This window comes from Lonchura striata, chromosome 21, assembly GCF_050655825.1.
Source record: "Lonchura striata isolate lonStrDom1 chromosome 21, ASM5065582v1, whole genome shotgun sequence".
In the NCBI taxonomy this organism is placed as follows: Eukaryota; Metazoa; Chordata; class Aves; order Passeriformes; family Estrildidae; genus Lonchura; species Lonchura striata.
Genome location: NC_140723.1, coordinates 7,657,384 through 7,684,310, shown reverse-complemented (window position 1 = coordinate 7,684,310; position 26,927 = coordinate 7,657,384). Strand labels below are relative to the sequence as shown.

The following is a 26,927-nucleotide window of genomic DNA, read 5'->3' as shown; positions in this document are numbered from 1 at the left end:
GACGGGAGAACATCTGGGGATGGACAGGAGCACACCTGGGATGGGACAGGAACACACCTGGGATGGACGGGAGCACACCTGGGAGGGGCAGGAGCACACCTGGGATGGGACGGGAGCACATCTGGGATGGACAGGAGCACACCTGGGGATGGACAGGAGCACACCTGGGATGGATGGGAGCACATCTGGGATGGGACAGGAGCACACCTGGGCTGAGGGATGGACAGGAGCACACCTGGGATGGGGCAGGAGCACACCTGGGATGGATGGGAGCACACCTGGGGATGGACAGGAGCACACCTGGGGATGGACAGGAGCACACCTGGGATGGATGGGAGCACATCTGGGATGGACAGGAGCACACCTGGGCTGAGGGATGGACAGAGCACACCTGGGATGGACAGGAGCACACCTGGGGATGGACAGCAGCACACCTGGGATGGGCAGGAGCACACAGGAGCACACCTGGGATGGACAGGAGCACACCTGGGGATGGACAGCAGCACACCTGGGATGGGCAGGAGCACACAGGAGCACACCTGGGATGGACGGGAGCACACCTGGGATGGGCAGGAGCACACCTGGGGATGGACAGCAGCACACCTGGGATGGACAGGAGCACACCTGGGATGGACGGAAGCACACCTGGGATGGACAGGAGCACACTTGGGATGGACGGGAGCACACCTGGGATGGACAGGAGCACACCTGGGATGGGACGGGAGCACATCTGGGATGGGACGGGAGCACACCTGGGCTGAGGGATGGACAGGAGCACACCTGGGATGGACAGGAGCACACCTGGGGATGGACAGCAGCACACCTGGGATGGGCAGGAGCACACAGGAGCACACCTGGGATGGACGGGAGCACACCTGGGATGGGCAGGAGCACACCTGGGATGGGCAGGAGCACACAGGAGCACACCTGGGATGGACGGGAGCACACCTGGGATGGACAGGAGCACACCTGGGATGGGCAGGAGCACACCTGGGATAGGGCAGGAGCACACCTGGGCTGAGGGATGGACAGGAGCACACCTGGGATGGGCAGGAGCACACCTGGGATGGACAGGAGCAAACCTGGGCTGAGGGATGGACGGAGCACGCCTGGGGATGGGACAGGAGCACACCTGGGATGGACAGGAGCATACCTGGGCTGCACAGCACGATTGGGGTGCTCTGTCATCCTCAGGCAGGGGAGCTGGGACAGCTGTGCCCCCCAAAATCCAGCGGGATCGCAGCCCTGGGCACGGAGGGTCCCAACCTTTCCGGGCTCGGTGGGTTTTGCAGCTCAGCCCCAGCCCCGTTCGGAGCCGCTGCGGGTCTCACCCAGCCCCAGGCACCGACAGATTTTGGGTGGAACCGGCACTCCCTCCTCTTCCTCCACAGCCGTGCCCGGGGACAGGAGGGTTTGGAACCACCCGGAGTGCCAGGCTCGGGACAGGAGGGTTTGGAACCACCCGGAGTGCCAGGCTCGGGACAGGAGGGTTTGGAACCACCTGGAGTGGCTGTCCGTGGGGACAGGCGAGTTTGGAACCACCCGGAGTGCCAGGCTCGGGACAGGCGGGTTTGGAACCACCCGGAGTGGCCGTGCCCGGGGACAGGAGGGTTTGGAACCACCCGGAGTGCCAGGCTCGGGGACAGGCGGGTTTGGAACCACCTGGAGTGCCAGGCTCAGGACAGGAGGGTTTGGAACCACCCGGAGTGGCCGTGCCCGGGGACAGGAGGGTTTGGAACCACCCGGAGTGCCAGGCTCGGGACAGGAGGGTTTGGAACCACCCGGAGTGCCAGGCTCGGGACAGGAGGGTTTGGAACCACCCGGAGTGGCCGTGCCCAGGGACAGGAGGGTTTGGAACCACCCGGAGTGCCAGGCTCGGGACAGGAGGGTTTGGAACCACCCGGAGTGCCAGGCTCGGGACAGGAGGGTTTGGAACCACTCGGAGTGGCCGTGCCCAGGGACAGGAGGGTTTGGAACCACCCGGAGTGCCAGGCTCGGGGACAGGAGGGCTCAGAGCCACCCGGAGTGCCAGGCTCAGGGACAGGAGGGTTTGGAACCACCCGGAGTGCCAGGCTCGGGGACAGGAGGGTTTGGAACCACCCGGAGTGCCAGGCTCGGGACAGGAGGGTTTGGAACCACTCGGAGTGGCCGTGCCCAGGGACAGGAGGGTTTGGAACCACCCGGAGTGCCAGGCTCGGGGACAGGAGGGCTCAGAGCCACCCGGAGTGCCAGGCTCAGGGACAGGAGGGTTTGGAACCACCCGGAGTGGCCGTGCCCGGGGACAGGCGGGTTTGGAACCACCCGGAGTGCCAGGCTTGGGACAGGAGGGTTTGGAACCACCCGGAGTGCCAGGCTTGGGACAGGAGGGTTTGGAACCACCCGGAGTGGCCGTGCCCAGGGACAGGCGGGTTCAGAGACACCCGGCGCGGCCGGAGCTGATTGTCCCTAATTACAGCCTGTCCTGGGAAAGTGGCACATGACAGACGGATCCCGCCTGTCCATCACGCAGGGAGCAGGGGCAGCCGGCTCCGGGGGTGCCTCTGGCCTTCCCCCAGTCCCAGACTCTCTCTTGCCCATTGCCAGCCTTTCTGTGCCCAATGCCAGCCCCTTTCCCCAGCCCCAGCCCATCCCAACCCTCCCCAGACCGCCCCAGGAACCCCAGGAACAGCCGGATCCCTCCGGGGCGTTGCTCCCCGCCCATCCTGCAGCATCACTCTGCCGAGGAAAGTTCGATAATCTCCCTAAGCCGATAATTACAGCTCGTTAATTGCAGCTGGTTCATTACCCCGCATGCAGAATTGCAGGCAGGAATCTTTACGAGCCGTGTCAGCCTAATTACCTGAGCAGGGCGAGACATCGAACCAGTTATCAAACCCCGCCAGGCTCCGCAGGGCTTGGGCTTCCTGAAGGGTTTCTTTAGGTTTCCTCCAGGTTTCTTTAGGTTTCCTTTAGGGTTTTATCAGGTTTTCTTCTGGCCGCAGCACCCCAGGCAGGCAGGGAGGACTCGCATTCCCCACTCCCTGGGAGCCAGGGAAAAAGGGCAGGAGGCAGGTTCGGGAAGGGGAAAAAAATATGGGAAAATCCAGATTTGGGGTTAGTATGGAGCGTGGAAAACAGCCGGACTGCCCAAGCACCCAAAACCCGCTCCGTCCCTCCCTCTGCCGCGAACCGCGGCGCTGCCGGCCCCAGAGCGGAGCGCCCCGGACGGCGGAACAGCGATTGTCGCTGCGGCTGGAGCTGGGCACGGCCCCACGGAGCTCTGCCCCATTGATCCTCCGGGCCTGCCCCATTGATCCTCCGGCCTTGCCCTATTGATCCTCCCACCCTGCCCCACTGATCCTCCGGCCTTGCCCCACTGATCCTCCGGGCCTGCCCCACACATCTCCCACCCTGCCCCATTGATCCTCCGGCCTTGCCCTATTGATCCTCTGGGCCTGCCCCATTGATCCTCCGGCCTTGCCCTATTGATCCTCCGGGCCTGCCCCATTGATCCTCCCACCCTGCCCCATTGATCCTCCGGGCCTGCCCCACTGATCCTCCGGGCCTGCCCCATTGATCCTCCCACCCTGCCCCATTGATCCTCCCACCCTGCCTCACTGATCCTCCGGGCCTGCCCCACTGATCCTCCGGCCCTGCCCCATTGATCCTCCGACCCTGCCCCATTGATCCTCCGGGCCTGCTCCACACATCTCCCACCCTGCCCCATTGATCCTCCGGGCCTGCCCCACACATCTCCCACCCTGCCCATTGATCCTCCAGTCTTGGCCCATTGATCCTCCGGCCCTGCCCCACACATCTCCGGCCCTGCCCCATTGATCCTTCCACCCTGCCCCATTGATCCTCCCACCCTGCTCCACTGATCTTCCCACCCTGCCCCACAGATCTCCCACTCTAACTCACAGATCTCCCACTCTGCCCCATTGATCCTCCCACCCTGTACTATTGATCCTCTCACCTTGCCCCATAGATCTCCTGCCCCACACATATCCCACCCTGCCCCATTGATCCTCCAGCCCTGCCCCACAGATATCCCGCCCTGCCCCATAGATCTCCTGCCCCATTGATCCTCCCACTTTGCCCCACAGATCTCGCACCCTGCCCCATTGATCCTCCCACCCTGCCCCACACATTTCCCTCCCTGCCCCACAGATCTCCCACCCTGTCCCATTGATCTTCCCACCCTGCCCCACAGATACCCCACTTTGCCCCACACATTTCCCTCCCTGCCCTACAGATATCCCGCCCTGCCCCATTGATCTCCTGCCCCATTGATCCTCCCACTTTGCCCCACAGATCTCGCACCCTGCCCCGCACATCTCCCGCCCGGCCCCAGCACAGCCCGGCTCTGTCCCAGCGCCTCCATCCCGAATTCCCGAACAATTCCGGGCAGGAGCGGGCAGCGCCCGCCGGGCACGGGCACCTGTTGGCACCTCCTGACGGCGGAAGGTCAGCCCGGAGCGCCGGGGCACCGCTCCCCTCCGCCCCCGGAATTCCAGCCGGAGCGACCCCCGCAGCCCCGAGCGGGCAAATCCCGGGGCAAACCTCCCCAGCTCCCGGCTGGGATCTGCCGCCAGCTCCCGGGAATTCGGGCGGAGCAGCTCCCGGTCCGGTGTGGGCGTTAAAAACCTCCGGGAATCCTCGGAAACCGCGGGACAGATCCCGGGATAAACCGGGATCCCTCCCAGGCCCGGCACAGATCCATGGAAAAACCGAATTCCAATTAAATGATCCTAATTCCAGTGGAAACCATCCCGATTAACTCAGATTCCCTGCTTTCCCAGCCCGGAACGTCCCAGCTCCTGGCCCTGATTCTCATCCAGGACAATCCAGGATATCCCCGAATATTTGGGCTTTAAATCCCACCACATTCCCATCTCATTCCATGGGGGGATTCCAGGAGGGGGATGATCCATAAAAAGTGCAGGAATATTCATCCCCCAGCCCTTCCCACCCCTCCATTCCAATGGAAATTATTCCAATGGAAATGTTCCTAGTTCCAGGGGATTGAGGTCTGATTCCCTGAATGTCCCAGCTCCTAGCCTGGATATTCCTCAGCACAATCCCGGAAATATTTGGGCTGGAAGGGCTTTAAATCCCATCCCATTGCCCGTTTTTCCATGGGGGAATGGCAGCGTGGAGATGATCCCTGTAAATCCCAGGGACTCCATCGGCACCGAGGGAAGCCGGGGCTGGAAAAGGGAAGCCCGAGAGGGACGGAAAGAAGGAACATCCACCTGAGCTCTGCTGTGCTCGCTAATTGCTTGTGGCTTCCAGAATCTGGGGCAGCAGTTTGGGCTGGAAAATGAATATTTAGCTGGGTGTTAATAAACGATGCAAACCCCGCGTGGGCGGGAACCGCTCCCGACGCGCTCCGGAGCGGCCCGGGGGGACAAAACCAGCTCCGAGCTCCCTTCAGCAGCCACTGCTCCCCAGCTTCCCTTTGAAAAGAAGCAGGGAACAAAAAAGGAGAGTTCTGCTCTCGCCTCAGGGCTGGGAAAGCGGCGGCAGGCGGGGATTTTCCCTGGAAAGCAGGAGAAAGTGAAACGCACCCCAGGGATGCTGCCAGCTCCCAAAACGCTGCAAATCCGCGTTAGGGACGCCAGGCTGGGGTCAGGGGGGTGAGGAGGGACCGGGAGCTGGGGACAGCTGGGGGAGCTCCTTGCCCAGGGCTGGGGCCAGCTGCCCTCCCTCCCTTGCTGTCCATCCCTCGCTGGCCATCTCTGTCCATCCCATCTCTGTCCATCTCTGTCCATCTATCCCTGTCCATCCCACACCATCCATCCCTGTCCATCCCTCCCTGTCCAGCCCTCCCTGTCCATCTCTGTCTATCTATCCCTGTCCATCCCACACCATCCATCTCTGTCCATCCCTCCCTGTCCATCCCACCCTGTCCATCTCTCCCTGTCCGTCCCTGTCCAGCCCTCCCTGTCCATCCCTGTCCATCTATCCCTGTCCATCTCTCCCTGTCCATCCCTCCCTGTCCATCCCTCACTGTCCATCCCTGTCCATCCCTCCCTGTCCATCCCACCCTGTCCATCTCTCCCTGTCCGTCCCTGTCCAGCCCTCCCTGTCCATCTCTGTCCATCCCACCCTGTCCATCTCTGTCCATCCCACCCTGTCCATCTCTCCCTGTCCGTCCCTGTCCAGCCCTCCCTGTCCATCTCTGTCCATCCCACCCTGTCCATCTCTGTCCATCCCACCCTGTCCATCTCTGTCCATCCCACCCTGTCCATCCCTCCCTGTCCATCCCTGTCCATCCCTGTCCGTCCCACCCTGTCCATCTCTGTCCATCCCTCCCTGTCCCTCCCTGTCCATCCCTGTCCATCTCTGTCCATCCCTCCCTGTCCCTCCCTGTCCATCCCTGTCCATCCCTGTCCCCCGCTGTCCCCGCTGTCCCCGCTGTCCCTCCCTCGCCCGGATCACGTTCCGAGCTCTCACAGGTCCAGCCCAGCCGCCCCCTCTCTCCCATCGCCATCCCAGCCCCGCCAGCCCCGCCGGGGGAAGGAGCAGCAGCGGCCGCGAGGGCTCGGCAGCTCCCGGAGCTCCCGGGGCCGGTGCCGGTGCCCATGGCCGGGGAGATGCCGGGCGAGCCCCGCACGCTGCGGCTGCAGCACGGGAACCGCATCGAGGCCCTGTGCGTGCTGGGCGGCCACGTCCGCGCCGACGTCTTCGGGTGAGAGGCACCCCCAAACTTCCCTTCCTCCTGCTCCTCTTCCACCTTCCCCCCCGCTTTTCCTTCCCTCATTTCTCCTCCTGCTTTTCCAAACCCCACTGCTGCTCCGCAGCCGCGTCCACGCTGGTGTCCATGGGTGAGAGGGACCCCACAAAACCTCCTTTCCTCCTCCTCCTCCTCCACCTTTCTGCTCACCTTTCAACCCTGTTTTGCACTCTGGGAATGCCTGCTCCTCGTTTTTCCTCCTGCAAATCCCTGCTCCTCATTTTCCTTCCTACAAATCCCTGCTCCTACTTTTCCTCCCGTTTTCCCAAACCCCACAGCTGCTGGGCAGCCACATCCATGCTGATGCTCATAGGTGAGAGGGACCCCTAAAATTTCCTTTCCTCCTTGTTTTTCCCTCTGTTTATCCCTCTGGGAATCCCTGCTCCTCCTTCCTCCTGCTTTTCCAAACCCCACAGCTGTTGAGCAGCTACACTGATGTCCACAGATGAGTGAGACCCCCCCAAACTTCCTTTCCTCCTCCACCTTCACCTTCCTCCTCACCTTTCCTCCTGTTTATCCCTCTGGGAATCCCCACTCTTCGTTTTTCCCTCTGCCTTCCCAAACCCCAAAGCCCTTTTGACACCGTTTTGATGCAATTTGTGGGCAAAATCCTCCCGAGCTGCAGGAATCCCTGGAAAGCTTTGAACATCCCTGCATTTACCCCAGCCCACAGCAGCTCTGACCCGCTGGGCTCAGCAGACCCAGGGGAGGTGAGGAGGGCAGAGGGACGAGCAGGAGCCCGGGGAGGGGCTGCAAAATAAGGGAAGAACACAAAATCTCTTGACCAAAACCTTGGGAAAGTGGGAAATCCCCACAGCGCCAAGCCCCGCTTCCCTAGAACAAACCCAATGCTGAACTTGGGGATAATCGTTCCCCCTAAGGGAAAAAGAAGGTGAAAAGCTCATTCCAGGCTGGATTCTGGTCGGTGCTGCTGTTGCAAATCCCAGCCTTGATATTCAAGCCAAGCAGCGCAGTTCCAGCTCCCCTGGCACCTCTCCAGGCCAAATCCCTTCCCAGCGGGATCCCCAGATCCAAGGAACCAGGAAACCAAACCAGTTTTTCCATGTGTAATTAAAAGCAATTGAAGGATTTAAGGAACACCCAGGCGGGCGCAAAGGAGCGCTCGGATTTCCTCCCCCCTCGCCAAGGGTGCGGGTTTGGTGGGACAAGAAACCTGATCAACGCAAGGTCTCGGGTGTCGGGGCAAAGAACCCATAAATAATAACCTAGAAAGGCAGGGAATTTCGGGAAAAGGAGCCAGGAGAGGGGAAGAGCAAGGGCACATCGGACTGGGAGCAGGGCAGCACTGACAGCTTTGGGACTGGATAAAATCCTCCCAAAAATGAGAGTTTCCCATGGAAAACCCTCTCAGGGAGATGGCCACAGTGTGTTGAGGAGTTTATAAACCGTGCTGGAAAATAAACAGGGATTTCTCCGGGGAAGTGCGAGCCCGGGTTCTTTGGGATTATTGCAAATCCTTACCCACAGCAATGGCTGCAAACACTCACGGGGCTAAGCCGGGCCTAAACTCGGGGTAATTCCAGTTCCCAGGCAGGAGCAGGGCAGGAAGGTGCCAGCGGTCAGCGTGGAGACGCTGGCGTGCCCGGTCTTGGCCGTGCTCGGGGCAGTGGCACGAGTCCCGGTGGGAACGCCGCGCTGGCCCTGCGCCTCGCTGAGAATTCCGGGTGTTTGTGGCAGGGCGGCCCCCGCCGGGGCCGTGGCCTTCGGCGTGAAGCACACGGAGGGGGTCAGCGTGGACGTGCTGCTCCGCGGCCGCGCCGAGCCCGAGGCCGTGTCCGGCGCCGGCACGCGGTGGCCGCTGGACGAGGGGACGGTGCTGAGGTTCAGCATGAGCCGCGCCAGCTCCGAGGTCAACGACAACAAGGTGAGGAGTGGAATCCCAGGAGCGCGATCCCGGGAGTGGGACTATCGTTATTTGGGGTTATAGATAAGTTACGAATGGGATGGGATTGTTGTGCTACGCGTTTTGAGCTGTTTATTTTTTAGCATCAGTCTCATTATATGGCTATGACAATGGGAAGATGTCAGCAGCTCACATCTAGGCAACAGACTAAGAACTCAATGTTACAACTTACTTTATAAACTTTTTGACCAGTCACACACAGCAAAAGCTCATTGGCAGTAGTTCTATCTAATTACTATAAGCACACGTACCTTTGGTTAAAACAATGCTTGCTTATTTTGAATACAATACTTGCTTGTAAGCCTCAAGATACCATGCACAGAGCTCCATTATTTATCTTAGACTTTCCTAATATCTCAGCAGACATACTTTTCTGCAACTTAGGAATTTCTTCTACCTAAGCGTTAATACACAGACCATTGTTGTGTTTGTCCTTGCTTTTTACTTCTTGTATACTTTTTTTTGCTGACAAATTTTATAGCTACTGCTTAGCTTTAATCACCATCCTGCTGTGTCTGAGGCCTGCCCCTCGCAATGTGCCCCAAACCCTCTGACTTTAAAAAATCCCACACGGGACCTCCACGGAGGGGAATGTCCTGCCCCAACGTGGGGTTTGGGGTTTGCAGGTCACTGTCAGCTTTTACGCCGAGGGAGGGAAGCCCATCAACCAAGCCGGGGTGTTCCTCACTGGCGTTGGTGAGTCCGATGAGTCCCTCCCTGTCCCCTCGTGCCGGGAGCAGGGGCAGGGGTGGGCACGGCAGACCCAGGGGTGCTGGCCCCGGGGGTTTGCCACCCGACCCCCTCGCCGTGCCCGGGGTGAGGCGGCTCTGTCCCCGCAGGGATCTCTCTGGACGTGGACGCGGATCGGGATGGAGTGGTGGAAAAGAACAGCCCCAACAAGGTACCCGGCCTCCCCCACCCGCGGAAAATCCACTCGGCGAGTCCTGAGCCCGCTGAAGGCCAGGGGTGCTTTAGGCGAGCTGGGCCTGGGGGCCGGAGGGACACGGGGCCATCCTGCTGGTCAGCTGTGACAAGGAGTTCCCCTTCATCCCGCCCTCCGACTGCGACAGCGAGCCGCTGTTCAGCAGGGAAGGTAACGGCTCCCCAAAGCCCCTGTCCCCAAAATCCCCGTCATCCTCTCTCTGTGACCTTCCCTGAGAGGAACCAGACCAGGACCCAGCCCGGGACCCAGCCCAGGACCCAGCCCGGGACCCAACCCAGGACCCAGCCCAGAACCCAGCCCGGGACCCAGCCCAGAACCCAGCCCAGAACCCAGCCCAGAACCCAGCCCGGGACCCAGCCCAGGACCCAGCCCAGGACCCAGCCCAGAACCCAGCCCGGGACCCAGCCCAGAACCCAGCCCAGGACCCAGCCCAGAACCCAACCCGGGACCCAGCCCAGAACCCAGCTCAGGACCCAGCCCAGGACCCAGCCCAGAACCCAGTCCAGAACCCAACCCGGGACCCAGCCCAGGACCCAGCCCAGAACCCAGCCCGGGACCCAGCCCAGGACCCAGCCCAGAACCCAGCCCAGAACCCAGCCCAGAACCCAGCCCAGGACCCAGCCCAGGACCCAGCCCAGGACCCAGCTGCTCCCCACCAGCTGCTGAGCAAGCTTCCCATGCTGCAATTTCTGTGGAATGAACACCGTGCCAACCCACGGAGGCAGGGGAAGGGCTGAGGTTCCAGGGCTGGCCCAGCGCGGGCCGGGGATGCTCCACGCAGGTGAGAGGAGCGCGGGGCGAGGCGCAAGGCCGGCAGCCAGGAATCCACCCGCGCGTTCCTGGAAAACCCAACCCACGCGGAGCCGGGCCCCGCGACGCTCCGCGGTCACCGCCCGGCCGTGCCAGGGCGGGCAGGGAGAAGGGATGGGAAAAGGGCACCGGGGTCACAGCCAAGCTCTGGTTTGCCAGGGTGCCCGGGCTGGTGGCGAGGGAGGAGCGGGTGCCTCGGGGCTGATTTGCTTCGTTCGCCCCCAGATTTGCTGGACATGGCTCCGATGGTGCTGAGGACAGAGGGGCCCCAGCGCCTGCCCCGCGGCTACGAAATCATCCTCTCCGTTTCCGTCAGTGACGCTGACAAAGTTGGGGTCTTCCATGTGCAGAGTAAGACCTTCCTCACCTCCTGCTCTGCCTCTTCCTCCTCTGCCCCTTCCTCTCCCCCTTCCTCCTCTTCCCCTTCCTTCTCTCCCCCTTCCTTTTCTGCCCCATCTTCCTTTTCTCCTTTTCTCCTTTTCTCCTTTTCTCCTTTTCTCCTTTTCTCCTTTTCTCCTTTCTCCTTTTCTCCTTTTCTCCTTTTCTCCTTTTCCCCTCTTCTCCTTTTCTCCTTTTCTTCTTTTCTCCTCTTCCTCTTCCTTCCTTTCCTCCTCGTCCCCTCCTCCTTTTCCCCTCCTTCCTCTCCCCCTTCCTCTTCCTCCCTGGTGATTTTGAGGTCCCCACAAACCCTTTCCTTCCCATCTCTGAAGTTGTCCTCTCCATGCTCCTCAGAACATGCCCCCAATGCTCCTTCCCCATTTTTCCCCCATTTTCCCCCCATTTCCCCCCCATTTCCCTCCTATTTCTCCCCATCATTTCCCCCCCATTTCCCCCATTTTCCCCCATTTCCCCCCAATTCCCTCCCCATTTTCACCCCCTATTTCCCCCCATTTTTCCCCTATTTCCCCCCATTCTCCCCATTTCCCCCCATTTCCCCCCATTTCCCCCCATTTCCCCCCATTTCCCCCCATTTCCCCCTATTTTTCCCCCATTTTCACCCCATTTTCCCCCCCACTTCCCCCCATTTTTCCTTCTTTTCCATCCTGTGGAAAACTCTGGGGATGGAAAAGCAGAGGGAGAGGAACACAAAGCCACGCAGCAAAGGGGAGGCAGCCCGGAGTGGTTTTAAGACAAGGAGGATTTAAATACAAATAACATTTTTTTTGACTTCCTGAGAACCGAAATCCTCAGCTGCAGGAACTGGGAAGTGAAAATGGTGACAGAGAATGGTTTCACCAAGAGAATGGTGAATGTTTTTGGCTCATTTTCCTCCCGCTGGGTGAGTTCAGCTCCGTCTCCCGGCTCCAGGAGAGCCCAGGGATGTGAGGCTATCCCTGCCCAGGCAGCTCCAGCTGCTGGCTCTGTTTTGGGGTAAAAAGAGGGAGAATAAATCTCAGGAAGTGCTGGGACACAGAGCCCACTGCTGCAAACTTCTTGTGGTTTGCTTTTCTTTCTTTTTCCCTCTGTTTTTAAATTATTTGTCTTTCTGGTTCCTGCTTCCCCGGTGTTTCTTACTCCTGGCAGGTTAAACAAAGAGGGGGTAAAGAGATGAATTGGGATGGTTTTTCAGAAAATGGAATAATTTCTGTTAAAAATAAGGATAAATAGAGAGAAAAATTGGGATGTTTTCAGAAAATGGAATAATTGCAGCTGCCAGCAGGGCTGGGGTGTTAAACCACGGGTCACTCCTTCTTTCTCCGTGCTGGCAGCACACTCCAGAGCACACCCCCTCCTCATTCCTCACTGTGGCACCAGGATTTATTTTCTGGGAATGAAATCCCTCACCCAGCCAGGAATGTGCCGTGGAGGAGCTCGGGTTTGTTCCACCGTGCAGGGGGAGCTCGGGACATTGTCCTCGTGTGGAGGAGCAGAAATTCCATGAAAACACTTCCCAAGGCTGCTCCAGCCGAGGAAAGGCTGAGACATTTTCCCTCATCCCTCGTGTCCATGACAAAATTCCAAGCCCCTCAACTCCTGCTTCAAGGTGACTGTCACAGCTGGATCTCCTCGAAGATCTGGGGGATCTGATCCCGGCCATCCCCCAGAAATGCACCCCAAAAACGCACGGGGAGCCTCAGGAAAATCTGTGCCCCCTCTCCCCCAGCATCTCCAAACAGCTTTGGTTTAAAAAGGGAATTTTTGCGAGGAAGCACGCCCAGTTTCCCTGCTCACTTTTTGACCTGTGTATTTGGGTTATCCCCATGGAAACCCAGCACGGCGGGAGCAGGGGAGCGCCCTGCCAGAGGAAACAGGCGGGAATCCCAAGGAAACAGGCGGGAATCCCGAGGAAACAGGGGAATCCTGAGGAAACAGGCGGGAATCCCGAGGAAACGGGCGGGAATCCCGCGGAAACGGGCGGGAATCCCGCGGAAACGGGCGGGAATCCCGCGGAAACGGGCGGGAATCCCGAGGAAACAGGTGGGAATCCCGTGGAAACGGGCGGGAATCCCGAGGAAACAGGTGGGGATCCCGAAGAAAGATGGAGGAATCCCGAGGAAACAGGCGAGAAAATCATGAGGAAAGAGGTGGGAATCCCAAGGAAAGAGGCAGGAATCCCAAGGAAACAGGCGGGAATCCCGAGGAAACGGGTGGGAATCCCGCGGAAACGGGCGGGAATCCCGAGGAAACAGGGGAATCCTGAGGAAACAGGCGGGAATCCCGCGGAAATGGGCGGGAATCCCGAGGAAACAGGTGGGAATCCCGAAGAAAGATGGAGGAATCCCGAGGAAACAGGCGAGAAAATCATGAGGAAAGAGGTGGGAATCCCAAGGAAAGAGGCAGGAATCCTGAGGAAACGGGCGAGAATATCCCAAGGAAAGAAGTGGGAATCCCAAGGAAAGAGGCAGGAATCCTGAGGAAACAACTATTAGAAAATGTCAAACAGATTCCCTCAACAAAACAATTTGTTATGAAGGTTCTTGGGTTCTTAGCCAGGGTCTTGAGTCATTTGGGGCAGCCAAAGGGATGCTCTGGACTCTGACAATGAATCAGGCAGGAATCCCGAGGAAACAGGCGGGAATCCCGAGGAAACAGGGGAATCCTGAGGAAACAGGGGAATCCTGAGGAAACGGGCAGGAATCCCGAAGAAGCAGACGGGAATCCTGAGGAAACATGCGGGAATCCCGAGGAAACGGGCAGGAATTCCGAGGAAACAGGCAGGAATTCCGAGGAAACAGGCGGGAATCCCGAGGAAACAGGCAGGAATTCCGAGGAAACGGGCAGGAATCCCGCGGAAACAGGCGGGAATCCCGAGGAAACAGGCGGGAATCCCGAGGAAACGGGCGGGAATCCCACGGAAACGGGCGGGAATCCCGAGGAAACGGGCGGGAATCCTGAGGAAACAGGCGGGAATCCTGAGGAAACATGTGGGAATCCCGCGGAAACAGGCGGGAATCCTGAGGAAACAGGGGAATCCCGAGGAAACGGGCGGGAATCCCGAGGAAACGGGCGGGAATCCTGATAAACGCGGCTCTCCCGGTTTCCCGTTCCCGGCAGATCCGTTCTTCGGGCAGCGCTACGTGCGGGTGCTGGGCCGCAGGAAGCTCTTCCACGCCGTGCCCTACCCCGGCGGGGCCGCCGAGCTCCACTTCTTCGTGGAGGGGCTGCGATTCCCCGATGAGACCTTCTCCGGGCTGGTGTCCATCCACGTCAGCCTCCTGGAGCCGCTGGCCGAGGTCAGGAACGCCCGGGAATTCCAGGAACTCCCGGGAACGGGGAGATGGGAGGCTGCACCCAGCAGATCGGGATGGTGCCAGAGCGGAGAGCGATCCCATGACCTGATCCCAAAAATGGTCTCCGGGGAAGGTGTTTGGGGGCAGTGGTGGGGGAACGTCCCTGATTTCTGCTTGGCTCCCTCAGGGCATCCCCCACTCGCCGATCTTCACCGACACCGTGGTGTTCCGGGTGGCACCGTGGATCATGACGCCCAACACCCTGGCCCCGGTGAACCTCTTGGTGTGCAGGTACAGGTGGTGCTTCCCCAGCGCTGGGGCTGGGCTGGGAACAGGGAATTTCCATCCTTTCCATCCTCTCCTTCCTTTCCTCCAGCATGAAGGACAACTACCTGTTCACCAAGGAGATCCAGAGCCTGGTGGCCAAGGCCGGCTGCAAGCTGAAGGTTTGCTTCGGCTACATCAACCGCGGGGACCGCTGGATGCAGGTAGGGGGGCTCCAAAAACTGGGAAAACCCTTCCCTGCCGGTGCCCCAGGTGGGATTTCCTCCCTTCCTCAGGATGAGATCGAGCTCGGCTACACCCAGGCTCCCCACAAGAGCTTCCCGGTGGTGCTGGACTCCCCTCGGGAGAGAGGGATGGAGCAACTCCCCGTCAAGGAGCTGCTGGTGAGAGAAGCTTCCGAGTCACGCCCAGCCCACCTCCCCATTTCCCAAATCCTCCTTGCCCTCGGCTCCGTGCATGGAATTATTGGTGGGAGATGAGAGCAGAGCAGCTCCGCATGGAGATTCCCTCCCACCCAGCTCCATCCTCACCCCCTCATCCCTCATCCAGCCTCACCCAACCCCAGCCCGCCGGGAGCCCTCAGACCAGGGGGAAAGGAGGAGCTGGCGTCCCCGGGAGTGAAAGGCTCCAGCCGAGCTCTGGGATGGGATTTCTGCCCCTCCAGCATCCCAGGATGGGAGGCTGCTTTCTCCTTTCCTCCTCTTTGCCTGGGAATATCCGGCAGTTTCCAAGTGGGAGAGGGAAGGGAAGCAGCAGAGGATCAGAGCGGGATGCAGCCAGCACCTGGAACATCCCTAAGGGCCCCTTGGCCAAGGAAAAGGGCCGGGGCAAGCCTGAGATGGGGTGTTTTGGGAAAACCCAGCATGGGAAAAAGCTGGATTGGGTGATTCCTTGGAAATTCCCCCATTGGAGAAGGGCAGGACACCCCAGGCAGCCACGGAGTCGCTGTCCTCAGCTCCCAGCCGGGCACTGGAGCAGCGCCAGCCCCGGCAGGAATGGGAGACGAGGACAAATCCCAGCTTTTGTCCCTTTGGGGAAGGCTGGGGGCTTTGGGAGGGCTGAAATCCATCATTTCTCATGCCTGGCGTGGGAACATCCAGTCCCGGATTCATCCAGCGAATCCGCCGGGCGGCTGTGCGGATCTGCCCTCTTTAGGAATTGCTCGGCCGCGTATTTAGGGCAACAATCTCAGCCCTGGGAGCTGCTAACGCATTATCCTCCAATTTCTGCTTTGAAGCCAGTCCTAATCCCCAGCCCGACCTTTCCAATCTCATTTTCCAGCTAGGAATACTTAGCCCGACACCCCGGGCACGGGTCAAGCCCTGAGCCCCTGGAAGCCCATGCCAGGGAAAAAGGAGACGGGAAGGAATTATCCCCTCAAAATCAGTGTGGAACTGATAGGACTTGGATGTGGCCCGCAAACCTGGGATGAACCAGAGCCCTGACAGTTGAAACCAGGCGGGCTCCGTGGTTTTATTAAACTGAAATTACTCAGGAGCAGGTGGTTGGTGCTCAGGCCCTCCCTCAGCACCCAGAGAAAAAAGGATCTGATCCCGGCCATCCCCCAGAAATGCACCCCAAAAACGCACGGGGAACCTCAGGAAAAGCTGTGCTCCCTCTTCCCCAGCATCTCCAAGCAGCCTCAGTTTAAAAAGGGAATTTCTGGGTGGAAGCACGCCCAGGTCTCCCTGCTCACTTCCCGACCTGTGTATTTGGGTTGTCCCCATGGAAACCCAGCCCTGATAAGCGACTGGGATTTAACTCAAACCTCTCGGACACCTGATCTCATCCCAGGGGATGCTGTGCGCTCCGGGCCTGCGTCAGCTCCAACCAGAGAGCAGGGAAAGTGGGAATTTGGTCCCATCCCTGCCGGTTTTGCCCTGTTTTTAACGCTTCCTCGGGCTATGGCGCACAGAGCCGAGCGCTAATTACCCCTGCACACACAGCTCCTCCAATCCCAGATATGGTAAATTCTGGAAATCAGGCCTTAAGCAGGATTTAAGTGCCGTGCAGCCCTTGGGATGGCTCTTAGCCCAGGGCAGAGTCACCCTCAGGGGCTGGAGTTCCCAGAGCCAACCAGGAACTTGGCTCAGGGCTGTCTAATTAGCTTAATGTGGACACTTAAACCTTGGCTGGGGAGAGCAGGGGAGATCTGGTCCTGCTTAATGTGGACACTTAAACCTTGTCTTAACGTGGGTACTTAAACCTTGTCTTAATGTGGATATTTAAACCTTGTCTTAATGTGGATATTTAAACCTTGGCTGTGGGATGAGAGGAGATCTGGTCCTGCTTATTGTGGGCATTTAAACCTTGGCTTAATGTGGATATTTAAACCTTGGCTGTGGGATGAGAGGAGATCTGGTCCTGCTTATTGTGGGCATTTAAACCTTGGCTTAATGTGGATACTTACACCTTGGCTGTGGGATAACGGGGAGTTCTGGCCCTGCTTAATGTGGACATTTAAATCATGGCTTAATGTGGATATTTAAACCTTGGCTGTGGGATGAGAAGAGATCTGGTCCTGCTTGGCTTAATATGGACACTTAAACGTGGCTGGGGAGAGCAGAGGAGATCTGGTCCTGCTTAATGTGGATATTTAAACCGTGGCTGGGGGATGAGAGGAGATCTGGTCCTGCTTAATGTAGATATTTAAACCTTGGTTGTGGGATGAGAGGAGATCTGGTCCTGCTTAATGTGGGCATTTAAACCTTGGCTTAGCGTGGACAGGAACCTTGGCTGTGGGATGAGAGGAGATCTGGTCCTGCTTATTGTGGGCATTTAAACCTTGGCTTAATGTGGGCACTTAAACTGTGGCTGGGGAGAACAGAGGAGATCTGGCCCTGCTTAATGTGGATATTTAAACCTTGGCTGTGGGATGAGAAGAGATCTGGTCCTGCTTGGCTTAATATGGACACTTAAACGTGGCTGGGGAGAGCAGAGGAGATCTGGTCCTGCTTAATGTGGATATTTAAACCGTGGCTGGGGGATGAGAGGAGATCTGGTCCTGCTTAATGTGGGCATTTAAACTTTGGCTGTGAGATGAGAGGAGATCTGGTCCTGCTTAATGTGGATATTTAAACCGTGGCTGGGGAGAGCAGAGGAGATCTGGTCCTGCTTAATGTAGATATTTAAACCTTGGTTGTGGGATGAAAGGAGATCTGGTCCTGCTTAATGTGGGCATTTAAACCTTGGCTTAGCGTGGACAGGAACCTTGGCTGTGGGATGAGAGGAGATCTGGTCCCAGATCTGGTCTCCTGCCCCTTTCCTGTCCCCTTTCCTGTCCCCTCGCCGTCGCTGTCCTCGCCCACCCTGCAGGAGGACAACACCACGGCAGCAGTGGGGGCTCAGGGCATTTCCTCTTTCCCAGGGCCCCGATTTTGGCTACGTGCACAAGGAGCCCCTCTTCGAGGCCACGGCCAGCCTGGACTCCTTCGGGAACGTGGAGGTCAGCCCGCCCGTGTCCGTGGCTGGCAAGGAGTATCCCTTGGGAAGGATCCTCATCGGCAGCAGCTTCCCTGCGTAAGAGGGGGGAGAACACGGATTTGGGAAAAACATGGATTTGGGAGCAGAGCCTCAGAAAACGCCCTGAAATGCCACCAAAATCGGGGCAATTCGGTCAATCGGACACTGCCTGAGCAGCTCCTCCACCTCAGCTCCTCTACCTCAGAGGCAATTTATATCTGAGTGTCCAGGCAGATGTTGATGGGAATATCCCCCCAGTCCGAGTGTCCGGGCAGATGTTGATGGGAATATCCCCCCAGTCCGAGTGCCCAGGCAGATTTTGATGGGAATATCCCCCCAGTCCGAGTGTCCAGGCAGATGTTGATGGGAATATCCCCCCAGTCCGAGTGCCCAGGCAGATTTTGATGGGAATATCCCCCCAGTCCGAGTGTCCAGGCAGATGTTGATGGGAATATCCCCCCAGTCCGAGTGCCCAGGCAGATGTTGATGGGAATATCCCCCCAGTCCAAATGTCCAGGCAGATGTTGATGGGAATTTTCCCCCAATCTGAGTGTCCAGGCAGATGTTGATGGGAATATCCCCCCAGTCCGAGTGTCCAGGCAGATGCTGATGGGAATTTTCCCCCAGTCCAAATGTCCAGGCAGATGTTGATGGGAATTTTCCCCCAATCTGAGTGTCCAGGCAGATGTTGATGGGAATATCCCCCCAGTCCGAGTGTCCAGGCAGATGTTGATGGGAATATCCCCCCAGTCCGAGTGTCCAGGCAGATGCTGATGGGAATTTTCCCCCAGTCCAAATGTCCAGGCAGATGCTGATGGGAATTCTCCCCCAGGTCTGTGGGCCGCAGGATGACCAGGCTGGTGCGGGATTTCCTCTACGCCCAGCGCGTCCAGGCCCCTGTGGAGCTCTACTCCGACTGGCTGGCCATGGGCAACGTCAACGAGTTTGTCACCTTTGTCCCCTCCTCTGACAAAAAGGTACCCCCGGACCCCTCGTGTTGCCCCACGGTTCCTCCTCCGGGACGCCGATCCCGCTGGGAAAACCCTGGAGCTCGTTCCTTTGGCACTCCCAGACAGCGTTTGCTTGGGTTTCATTCCCCACCCCAAAATGAGGGATCTGAGCACAAAAAAAAAAGGGATTTTCTGAGCTATTAATAAACGCAAATAGAAGGGGAAAAGTGCCTGTGAAGGTATCCAAGAAATTCCAGATTTAAGATTCCCGGGGGTTTGCAGCAACTCAGCATCTCCCAGAGGTTTGCAGAGCATTTCTTTTCCTGGTTCTGACATGGATTTTTCCCTAAGGGAAACGAGCCTTGACCAGGATGGTTCAAAAAAACAAAAGGAATTATTTATGCCCACATGTTTTCAGATCATTTCTCTTCCCTCTGTCATGGTTTTCCCTGCTTCTGACATGGATTTTTCCCTCAGGGAAACCAAACCTTGACCAGGATGGCTCAAAAAGAAAGGCATATTTATGCCTACATGTTCTCAGATCATTTCTCTTCACTTTATCAAGGCTTTGGCTGCTTCTCACATAAATTTTTCCCTTGAGGAAACCGAGCCTTGACCTGGATGGCTCAAAAAATGAATATTTAGACCCACAAACCCTCCACAGGTTAAACGAAGCACTAGACAGCAGCAAAGACCCGATTTTAAGCGTTTCAGCTCGGGTTTTTGCAGAAGTGAGTCCCTGGGGCTTGGCGGGGCTGCAGCTGAGCCGGCCGTGTTCCCGCAGCAATTCCGGATGCTGCTGGCCAGCCCGGCCGCCTGCTACCGGCTCTTCCGCGAGAAGCAGAAGGAGGGCCAGGGAGAAGCCACCATGTTCAAAGGCAAGGGGACAGCGCTCGGTGGCACAGCCGGGGCCGCGCGGGGACGTTTCCCCGCTGGGTGTCCTTCAGCGGGATGCCTGCGCGCCGCCCCCGGCCTCCTCCGGCCCTATTTCGGGAAAGCGAGTGGGATGGGAGGGATAAGGGCCTCTGCGTGGAGGGGATGTTTGCTGCCAGGGATGGAGCCTCTGGAAATGCCAGCGGAGCTCCAGCACGGAGCAGGACAACTGGCAGCTCTCCTGTCCCCCAGATTAGCAGCAGGTTCCCCTTTCATTGTGGTTTTGATCTGTGGCAAGGTTGGGAGAAGGTCTCCGTATCTCCAAGGATATGGAGCTCCAGCATGGAGCAGGACAATTGGCAGCTCTCCTGTCCAGATTAGAACCGGGTTTTTTTCCCTTTCATTGCGTTTTTGATCTGTGGTACAGCTGGGAGAAGGTCTCCGTATCTCCAAGGATATGGAGCTCCAGTACGGAACAGGACAACTGGCAGCTCTCGGGTCCAGATTAGAACCGGGCTTTTTCCCTTTCATTGCGGTTTTGATCTGTGGCAGGGTTGGGAGTTTGTCTCTGTATCTCCAAGGATATGGAGCTCCAGCATGGAGCAGGACAACTGGCAGCTCTCGGGTCCAGATTAGAACCGGGTTTTTTCCCTTTCATTGCGGTTTTGATCTGTGGCAAGGTTGGGAGAAGGTCTCCGTATCTCCAAGGATATGGAGCTCCAGCATGGAGCAGAACAACTGGCAGCTCTCCTGTCCAGATTAGAACCGGGTTTTTTTCCTTTCATTGTGGTTTTGATCTGTGGCAGGGTTGGGAGTTTGTCTCTGTATCTCCAAGGATATGGAGCTCCAGTACAGAACAGGACAATTGGCAGCTCTCCTGTCCAGATTAGAACCAGTTTTTTCCCTTTCATTGTAGTTTTGATCCATGGCAGGGTTGGGAGTTTGTCTCTGTATCTCTAAGGATATGGAGCTCCAGCATGGAGCAGAACAAGTAGCAACTCTCCTGTCCAGATTAGAACCGGGTTTTTTCCCTTTCATTGTGGTTTTGATCTGTGGTACCATTGGGAGAAGGTCTCCATATCTCCAAGGATATGGAGCTCCAGCATGGAGCAGGACAACTGGCAGCTCTCCTGTCCAGATTAGAACCGGGTTTTTTTCCTTTCATTGTGGTTTTGATCTGTGGCAAGGTTGGGAGAAGGTCTCCGTATCTCCAAGGATATGGAGCTCCAGCATGGAGCAGGACAATTGGCAGCTCTCAGGTCCAGATTAGAACCAGTTTTTTCCCTTTCATTGTAGTTTTGAGCCATGGCAGGGTTGGGAGTTTGTCTCTGTATCTTCAAGGATATGGAGCTCCAGCATGGAGCAGAACAAGTGGCAGCTCTCCTGTCCAGATTAGAACCGGGTTTTTTCCCTTTCATTGTGGTTTTGATCTGTGGTACCATTGGGAGAAGGTCTCCATATCTCCAAGGATATGGAGCTCCAGCATGGAGCAGGACAATTGGCAGCTCTTGGGTCCAGATTAGAACCAGGTTTTTTTCCCTTTCATTGTGCTTTTGATCCGTGGCAGGGTTGGGAGAAGGTCTCCATATCTCCAAGGGTTCCTCTGGCTGTCCCCAGACCAGGGGTGACCCCATGGAGGGGGACACTCGAGAAATCCACCGGATTCCCCTGGGCAGGAAGATGGATGACAGAACTTTTCCAACAGCCAGACATTTCCTTCCCTCAGCTTCCCAAGCTTTCACCCCAGGCTCAGCAAATTGGAATTTGGGGCTTTTTTTGGGGGGCTTTTTGGGCTTTCTCCACCTCTATACCCCACCTCAAGCCAGTCTCCTGCCAGCGCTGCTTCATTTTGAGGGCGTTTCACGTGTTTAGGGTACTCGGGGACAGACACCAAGCGCGTCACCATTAACAAGGTGCTCTCCAACGACGTCCTGGCGCAGCAGAACCAGTACGTGCAGGTAATGCCCACACCCGGGTCACACCCCCCACCACAGGGACCACCCCGGCGTGGCACAAACCCCGCAGGGAGCGGTGGGATTTGGGCCCCTCTCTGCTCTGCTCCGTCCCCCGCAGCGCTGCATCGACTGGAACAGGGATATCCTCAAGAAGGAGCTGGGCTTGCTGGAGGAGGACATCATCGACCTGCCGGCCCTCTTCAAGCTGGACAAGCAGGGAAAAGCTGTTCCCTACTTCCCCAACACGGTAAGGGCGGGTTTCCCACCCTCGGGGGGTTCCTACCCTCGGGTCCTCCCCAAAAAAACAGCTCCGTCAGCCAGGATGAGTCCCCAAAGTTTTCCTGGAAAAATCAACACAAGTCTAACGCATCTCGGTGGCTTTGGGGTTTTGAGGCAAAATCATTTCAAAGCAGTGAAATTGCGAGGTGAGAGGCATGTTTGCCCCAAAGTTTTCCCAAAAAATTAACCCAGCTGCCTAGCAAAAGGAAATATATCCAGGCAGGCGTGGATAAACACAAGCCTAACACAGTTTTGGTGGCTTTGTGGTGCTTGCAGTGGGGTTTTTAAAAAAAAAAGTGGTGAAATTGCAAGGGGTGAGGAGTGTTTTAATGATAAAACCGGGGAATTCTGTTGGATCTGGAATCCCGAGGGAGGGCAGCTGCAAAAAGAGGTGCTGAGGAGGGTGTAGGAAGGTGATGAGTGTCAGTTCTTTGGCTTCATCCATCCCAACACTACTGGTGTCACCCACAGGTCACCACGATCATCCTGGCCAGGGACCTGGGCATCCCTAAGTCCTTCAGTGTCACCCATTCTGATGCCACTGTCCCCTGGTGTCACCCCACAGGTCACCATGATCAATCTGGGCATCCCCAAGCCCTTGGGCAACCCATTCTGATGCCACTGTCCCCTGGTGTCATCCTGAAGGTCACCATGATCAACCTGGGCATCCCCAAGCCCTTGGGCACCCCCATTCTGACACCGCTGTCACCCTGCAGGTCACCATGATGGTGCTGGCCAAGGACCTGGGCATCCCCAAGCCCTTGGGCACCCCCATTCTGATGCCAATGTCCCCTTCAGTGTCACCCCACAGGTCACCATGATCAACCTGGGCATCCCCAAACCCTTGACATTCTAATGCAAATGTCCCCTGGTGTCACCCCGCAGGTCACCGTGATGGTGCTGGCCAGGGGCCTGGGCATCCATCCCCAAGCCCTTGACATTCTGATGCCAATGTCCCCATCAGTGTCACCCCTCTGGTCACGATGATCGATTTGGGCATCCCCAAGCCCTTGGGCACCCCCATTCTGATGCCACTGTCCTCTGGTGTCATCCTGAAGGTCACCATGATCAATCTGATCATCCCCAAGGCCTTGGGCACCCCCATTCTGATGCCAATGCCCCCTGGTGTCATCCTGAAGGTCACCATGATCAACCTGGGCATCCCCAAGCCCTTGGGCACCCCCATTCTGATGCCATTGTCCCCTGGTGTCATCCTGAAGGTCACCATGATCAACCTTGGCATCCCCAAGCCCTTGGGCAACCCATTCTGATGCCACTGTCCCCTGGTGTCATCCTGCAGGTCACCATGATCAATCTGATCATCCCCAAGCCCTTGGGCACCCCCATTCTGATGCCACTGTCCCCTGGTGTCACCCCACAGGTCACCATGATGGTGCTGGCCAAGGACCTGGGCATCCCCAAGCCGTTCGGCCCGGTGGCGGGCGGCGAGTGCTGCCTGGAGCGCCGGATCCGCGCGCTGCTGGAGCCGCTGGGGCTGCGCTGCCGCTTCCTGGAGGACGTGGCCTCCTACCACGGCAGCCTGGGCGAGGTGCGCTGCGGCACCTGCGTCCAGCGCCGGCCCTTCGCCTTCCAGTGGTGGCACTTCGCGCCGTAGCCGGGCCTCCTCTTCCTCCTCTTCCTCCTCTTCCTCCTCTTCCTCCTCTTCATCCTCTTCCTCCTCTTCCTCCTCTTCATCTGCTTCCTCCTCGTCCTCCTTCTTCTTCCCCCACCTTCACCCCAAGTGTGTGTTGCTTGCGATTCCCTTAATAAATGAATTTGCTGTGAGGAAAAAGCTGAGGGATTAAATAACCTAATAATGAATAATTAATTATTAGTTAATAATTCCATCAGGAATAACTGGGAGGGAAAGAGACAGAGCGCTCACAGGGGTGGGGGAGTTGCCAAAATCCTCCAAAGTTGTCTCTACCACTGTTTTTGTGGTGTTGGCGAGGCAGGCGTCGCTTTGTTTAAACTCAGCCAGGGTCTGTGTGTGGCTGACAGAGCTCCAGCAATATAAAATGTTTTCATTTATCTACACATCTTTAACAAAGAAATTAGGTTCACGGGTTCTAATAATGCTTTTTATTGATTAGCATTCTGTCCACTATTGGCCATTGATTTCTTACTCTTCGTGCTAAGCTGGGCCACATTCCTTAGTTCTTTTATCATCCTTTTCAGGCCTCAATCTCCTCTGTATCTTCTTCTTACTGTCCTTAAAGGACCATAAATTTGAGATCCCAGATGTCCAATCTTCAGTTCCCTTTGGCTTTATTGAAACTTGTCAGGGTCAGCTTTAACAAACTCAAGGTTTCAGTGATTTAATGATCAAAATGGAAGTAAGAGTCTGTAAAGAAGTTTTAACTTGTGCCGGCTAAAAGTCGGCACTGCTTACAAGTAATTATCACAATTAATTAAAAACTAATTAGGAAAGTTGCGTCATTTCTGTGAAAAACGCCAATTGCTTGTTTTAAATGTTAAAAGTTTAATGGTAATAAAATAGTTATAAAAAGAGTAGTAAAAATTAGAGCAGTAAGAATTTGGACAATCGGAGTTAGGACAATACAGGACAATAAAAAGCAAAGAATTACGGATGTCCGGATGCTCTTGGGCACTAAGCCACAAAAGCACACCTTGCTAACAAAGGATTACCCCTTAAAAGCAATAGCCTGTTGCATATTCATATGTCTTATACATTATTCAAATTTAATTTTTTCTAACAAAGGATGTCTTCTGCTTAGTTTCTGCCCCCCCTTCATCTTGTAAACCAATTTCTTGGCTCCTAGAAATCTGGAAGAAGTCTGAACAGTCCCCATACATGGGCAATAATTCTCTGGATTTTGGTGTCTTGTTGCTGTTATTGCATGAAAATAATTTCTTCTTTATCTTATCCATTCCTCAAGATAGTTACAAAAAGTATCTTACATCACATAGTTTCTATTTTAATATTATGCTATGCCCTAAAAACTATATTTACCACACTACTTAAAAGAGATTAATGCAGCATAACTTCCCAACATTACACAGACGGTATTCATTTTAATATTTGCAAAAAGCCAATCATATAATGGGCATCTCTAACAATTTCCAACAGGGGGGGAATTTTGTTTGGCTGCCCAGGGAGGTTTGGAGTGCCCATCCCTGGAGGTGGCCAAGGAAAGGCTGGATGTGGCACTCAGTGCTCTGGGCTGGGGACAGGGTGGGATCAGTCACAGCTTGGACTTGAAGGTCCTGGAGGGACCTTGGAGGGCTTTTCCCATAAATGAATGCTAGGATTTAATAATTAAAGAAATTTATTAAATTAAATCAAAGTAAAGCCACAAGCAAATCAGCACTGAGCCAGGCGATGGGTGCTGGGTGAACTGGGTCCGGACCAGTTCACAGGGTACTGATTTCACAGGGTTTTTTAATACTGTTTCTATAAAACAGGGAGGGGTCCTCCTATTTCCTTTTGTCCTTTTTCACATTTTCATGCACGTTCTTTTCTTGTGGTGCCTCTAAACAGAGGTTTTCCCAGAATACTCTGATTGCTGAAATCCTGTTAGATGGTAACCCCCTCAAACATCGTTTTCTGGAAATGAATATTTATCTTATCGTCCAAGGCATATCTTCTAGACAGAATAATCCTTCAGAATAACCATATTTTGAGACTGGAATTCATCTTGTGTATGTTGCTCTTTCCCATCACTCGGTTCCATTAAACAGGATACTGTATTTTAGTCCTGAGCATGAATTTATTCTAAATCATATATTACATCCCACCTTAATATCTCTGGGATTCATTGCTCCCCAGCACCCACCATTTGCCCCATTGATATCAGAGCAGGTCCCCTTGAGGGGGTGTGAAAAATGCCAATCACTTAGTTTCTAAAATTTTCAAAGTTTAGTAATAATAAAATGGTTATAAAAATAGTAATATAATTAGAGTAATAAGATTTAGAGTTAGGACAATTACAAGACAATAAAAAGCAAAGAATTACAGACGTCTGGATGCTCTTGGACACTAAGTCACTAAGAGCGTATCTTGTGAACAAAGGAATAACCTTAAAAGTAATGGCTATTTGCATATTCGTATATTCAAACATGATGCATAAATTCTTTGCAAATTAGGAACTTTTTTGGGTTTTGTCAACTTCTTTTTAATCTTGTTGGTACCAAAAAGACGGAGAGAAGGTGGAAGAATGTTTGTCTTTTCTGATAAGGAGGCTGTAACTTTTTATGGGCCCCCTTTGCTGACATCTCTGTGTGAAGAGTTTCTTGATTATCTCATTTCTTTGCTTGAGCTTGTCACAAATCTTATATCGCGGAGTTTCTATTTTAACATTATGTTGTAACCCAAAACTATATTTAACACACTACTTAAAAGAATTAATACAACATAACTTTCTAACGTTACACATATAGCATTCATTGTAACATTTGCCAAAAGCCAATCATAAAATATGCATTATTCACAGAGGGGCATGGCAGCACAGGTACCTTCATGCAAAATAACGATGCTGGAAATTAATGGAGAAAAAATAAGGGGAATTTAGAAAAGAAAAAGGGGAATTTAGGTGTCCTGATTGTTGGTGGTGACATGCTTGGTGTCTTTCCCCGATGTGAAAAATGCATATTTTATGATTGACTTTTCACAAATATTACAATGAATATTATATGTGTAATGTTAGAACGTGTTGCTGTATTAATTCTCTTAAGTAGCGTGTTAAATAGAGTTTTAAGTTCCAACATAATGTTAAAATAGAGACTATGTATGTAGGAGGAGTTTATTTTTTAGCAATGAGATACTTGCTTCGAGGAACACCTAAATCTTCCAAAGGAGAGGAATTTGTGGCTTCTTATCAGAAGAAACAAATTTCTTCAGGCCTTGCTCAGACTCGAAGACACCATGGGGATTAAAAGAATAGTTGACATACAACAGAGTTTCTTGTTTTAAACAGAATGTATGCATAACCATGAAGGATTATGAATATGCAACAAGTGTATTGGTTTAAGGGTTATTCCTTTGTTCACAAGTTATGCTTTTTGTGACTTAGTGTCCGAGACCATCTGGACATCTT

The 26,927-nt window shown here is 55.3% G+C and overlaps 1 protein-coding gene across 2 annotated transcripts; it reads left to right on the top strand.

Annotated features, from left to right (window-relative positions):
• Window positions 1-5,625: 5,625 nt before the first annotated feature.
• On the top strand, window positions 5,626-26,362 carry LOC110481004 (protein-arginine deiminase type-2). Of its 2 annotated transcripts, XM_085558478.1 has the most exons (16): window positions 5,626-6,673; window positions 8,417-8,603; window positions 9,269-9,338; window positions 9,482-9,543; window positions 9,618-9,735; window positions 10,621-10,746; window positions 13,891-14,069; window positions 14,254-14,357; window positions 14,443-14,554; window positions 14,627-14,734; window positions 17,719-17,870; window positions 18,646-18,790; window positions 19,548-19,641; window positions 21,509-21,594; window positions 21,710-21,838; window positions 23,252-26,362. In XM_085558478.1, exons 1-16 carry the CDS (start codon window positions 6,567-6,569, stop codon window positions 23,483-23,485), a joined length of 2,013 nt encoding a protein of 670 aa, XP_085414604.1. In that variant the 5' UTR covers window positions 5,626-6,566; the 3' UTR covers window positions 23,486-26,362. The 2 variants fall into 2 exon arrangements, with proteins under 2 accessions (XP_085414604.1, XP_085414605.1); XM_085558479.1 differs by lacking the exon at window positions 19,548-19,641 and having other exon boundaries at window positions 14,443-14,734.
• Window positions 26,363-26,927: the final 565 nt, after the last annotated feature.

Excerpts from the sequence above, each read along its gene's own strand:
- LOC110481004 (XM_085558478.1), top strand. The coding sequence starts at position 6,567 with ATGGCCGGGGAGATGCCGGGCGAGCCCCGCACGCTGCGGCTGCAGCAC. Across the intron at positions 14,555-14,626 it reads GCGGGGACCGCTGGATGCAG|GATGAGATCGAGCTCGGCTA; the intron begins GTAGGGGGGCTC and ends TCCCTTCCTCAG. Across the intron at positions 18,791-19,547 it reads TCCCCTCCTCTGACAAAAAG|CAATTCCGGATGCTGCTGGC; the intron begins GTACCCCCGGAC and ends GTGTTCCCGCAG.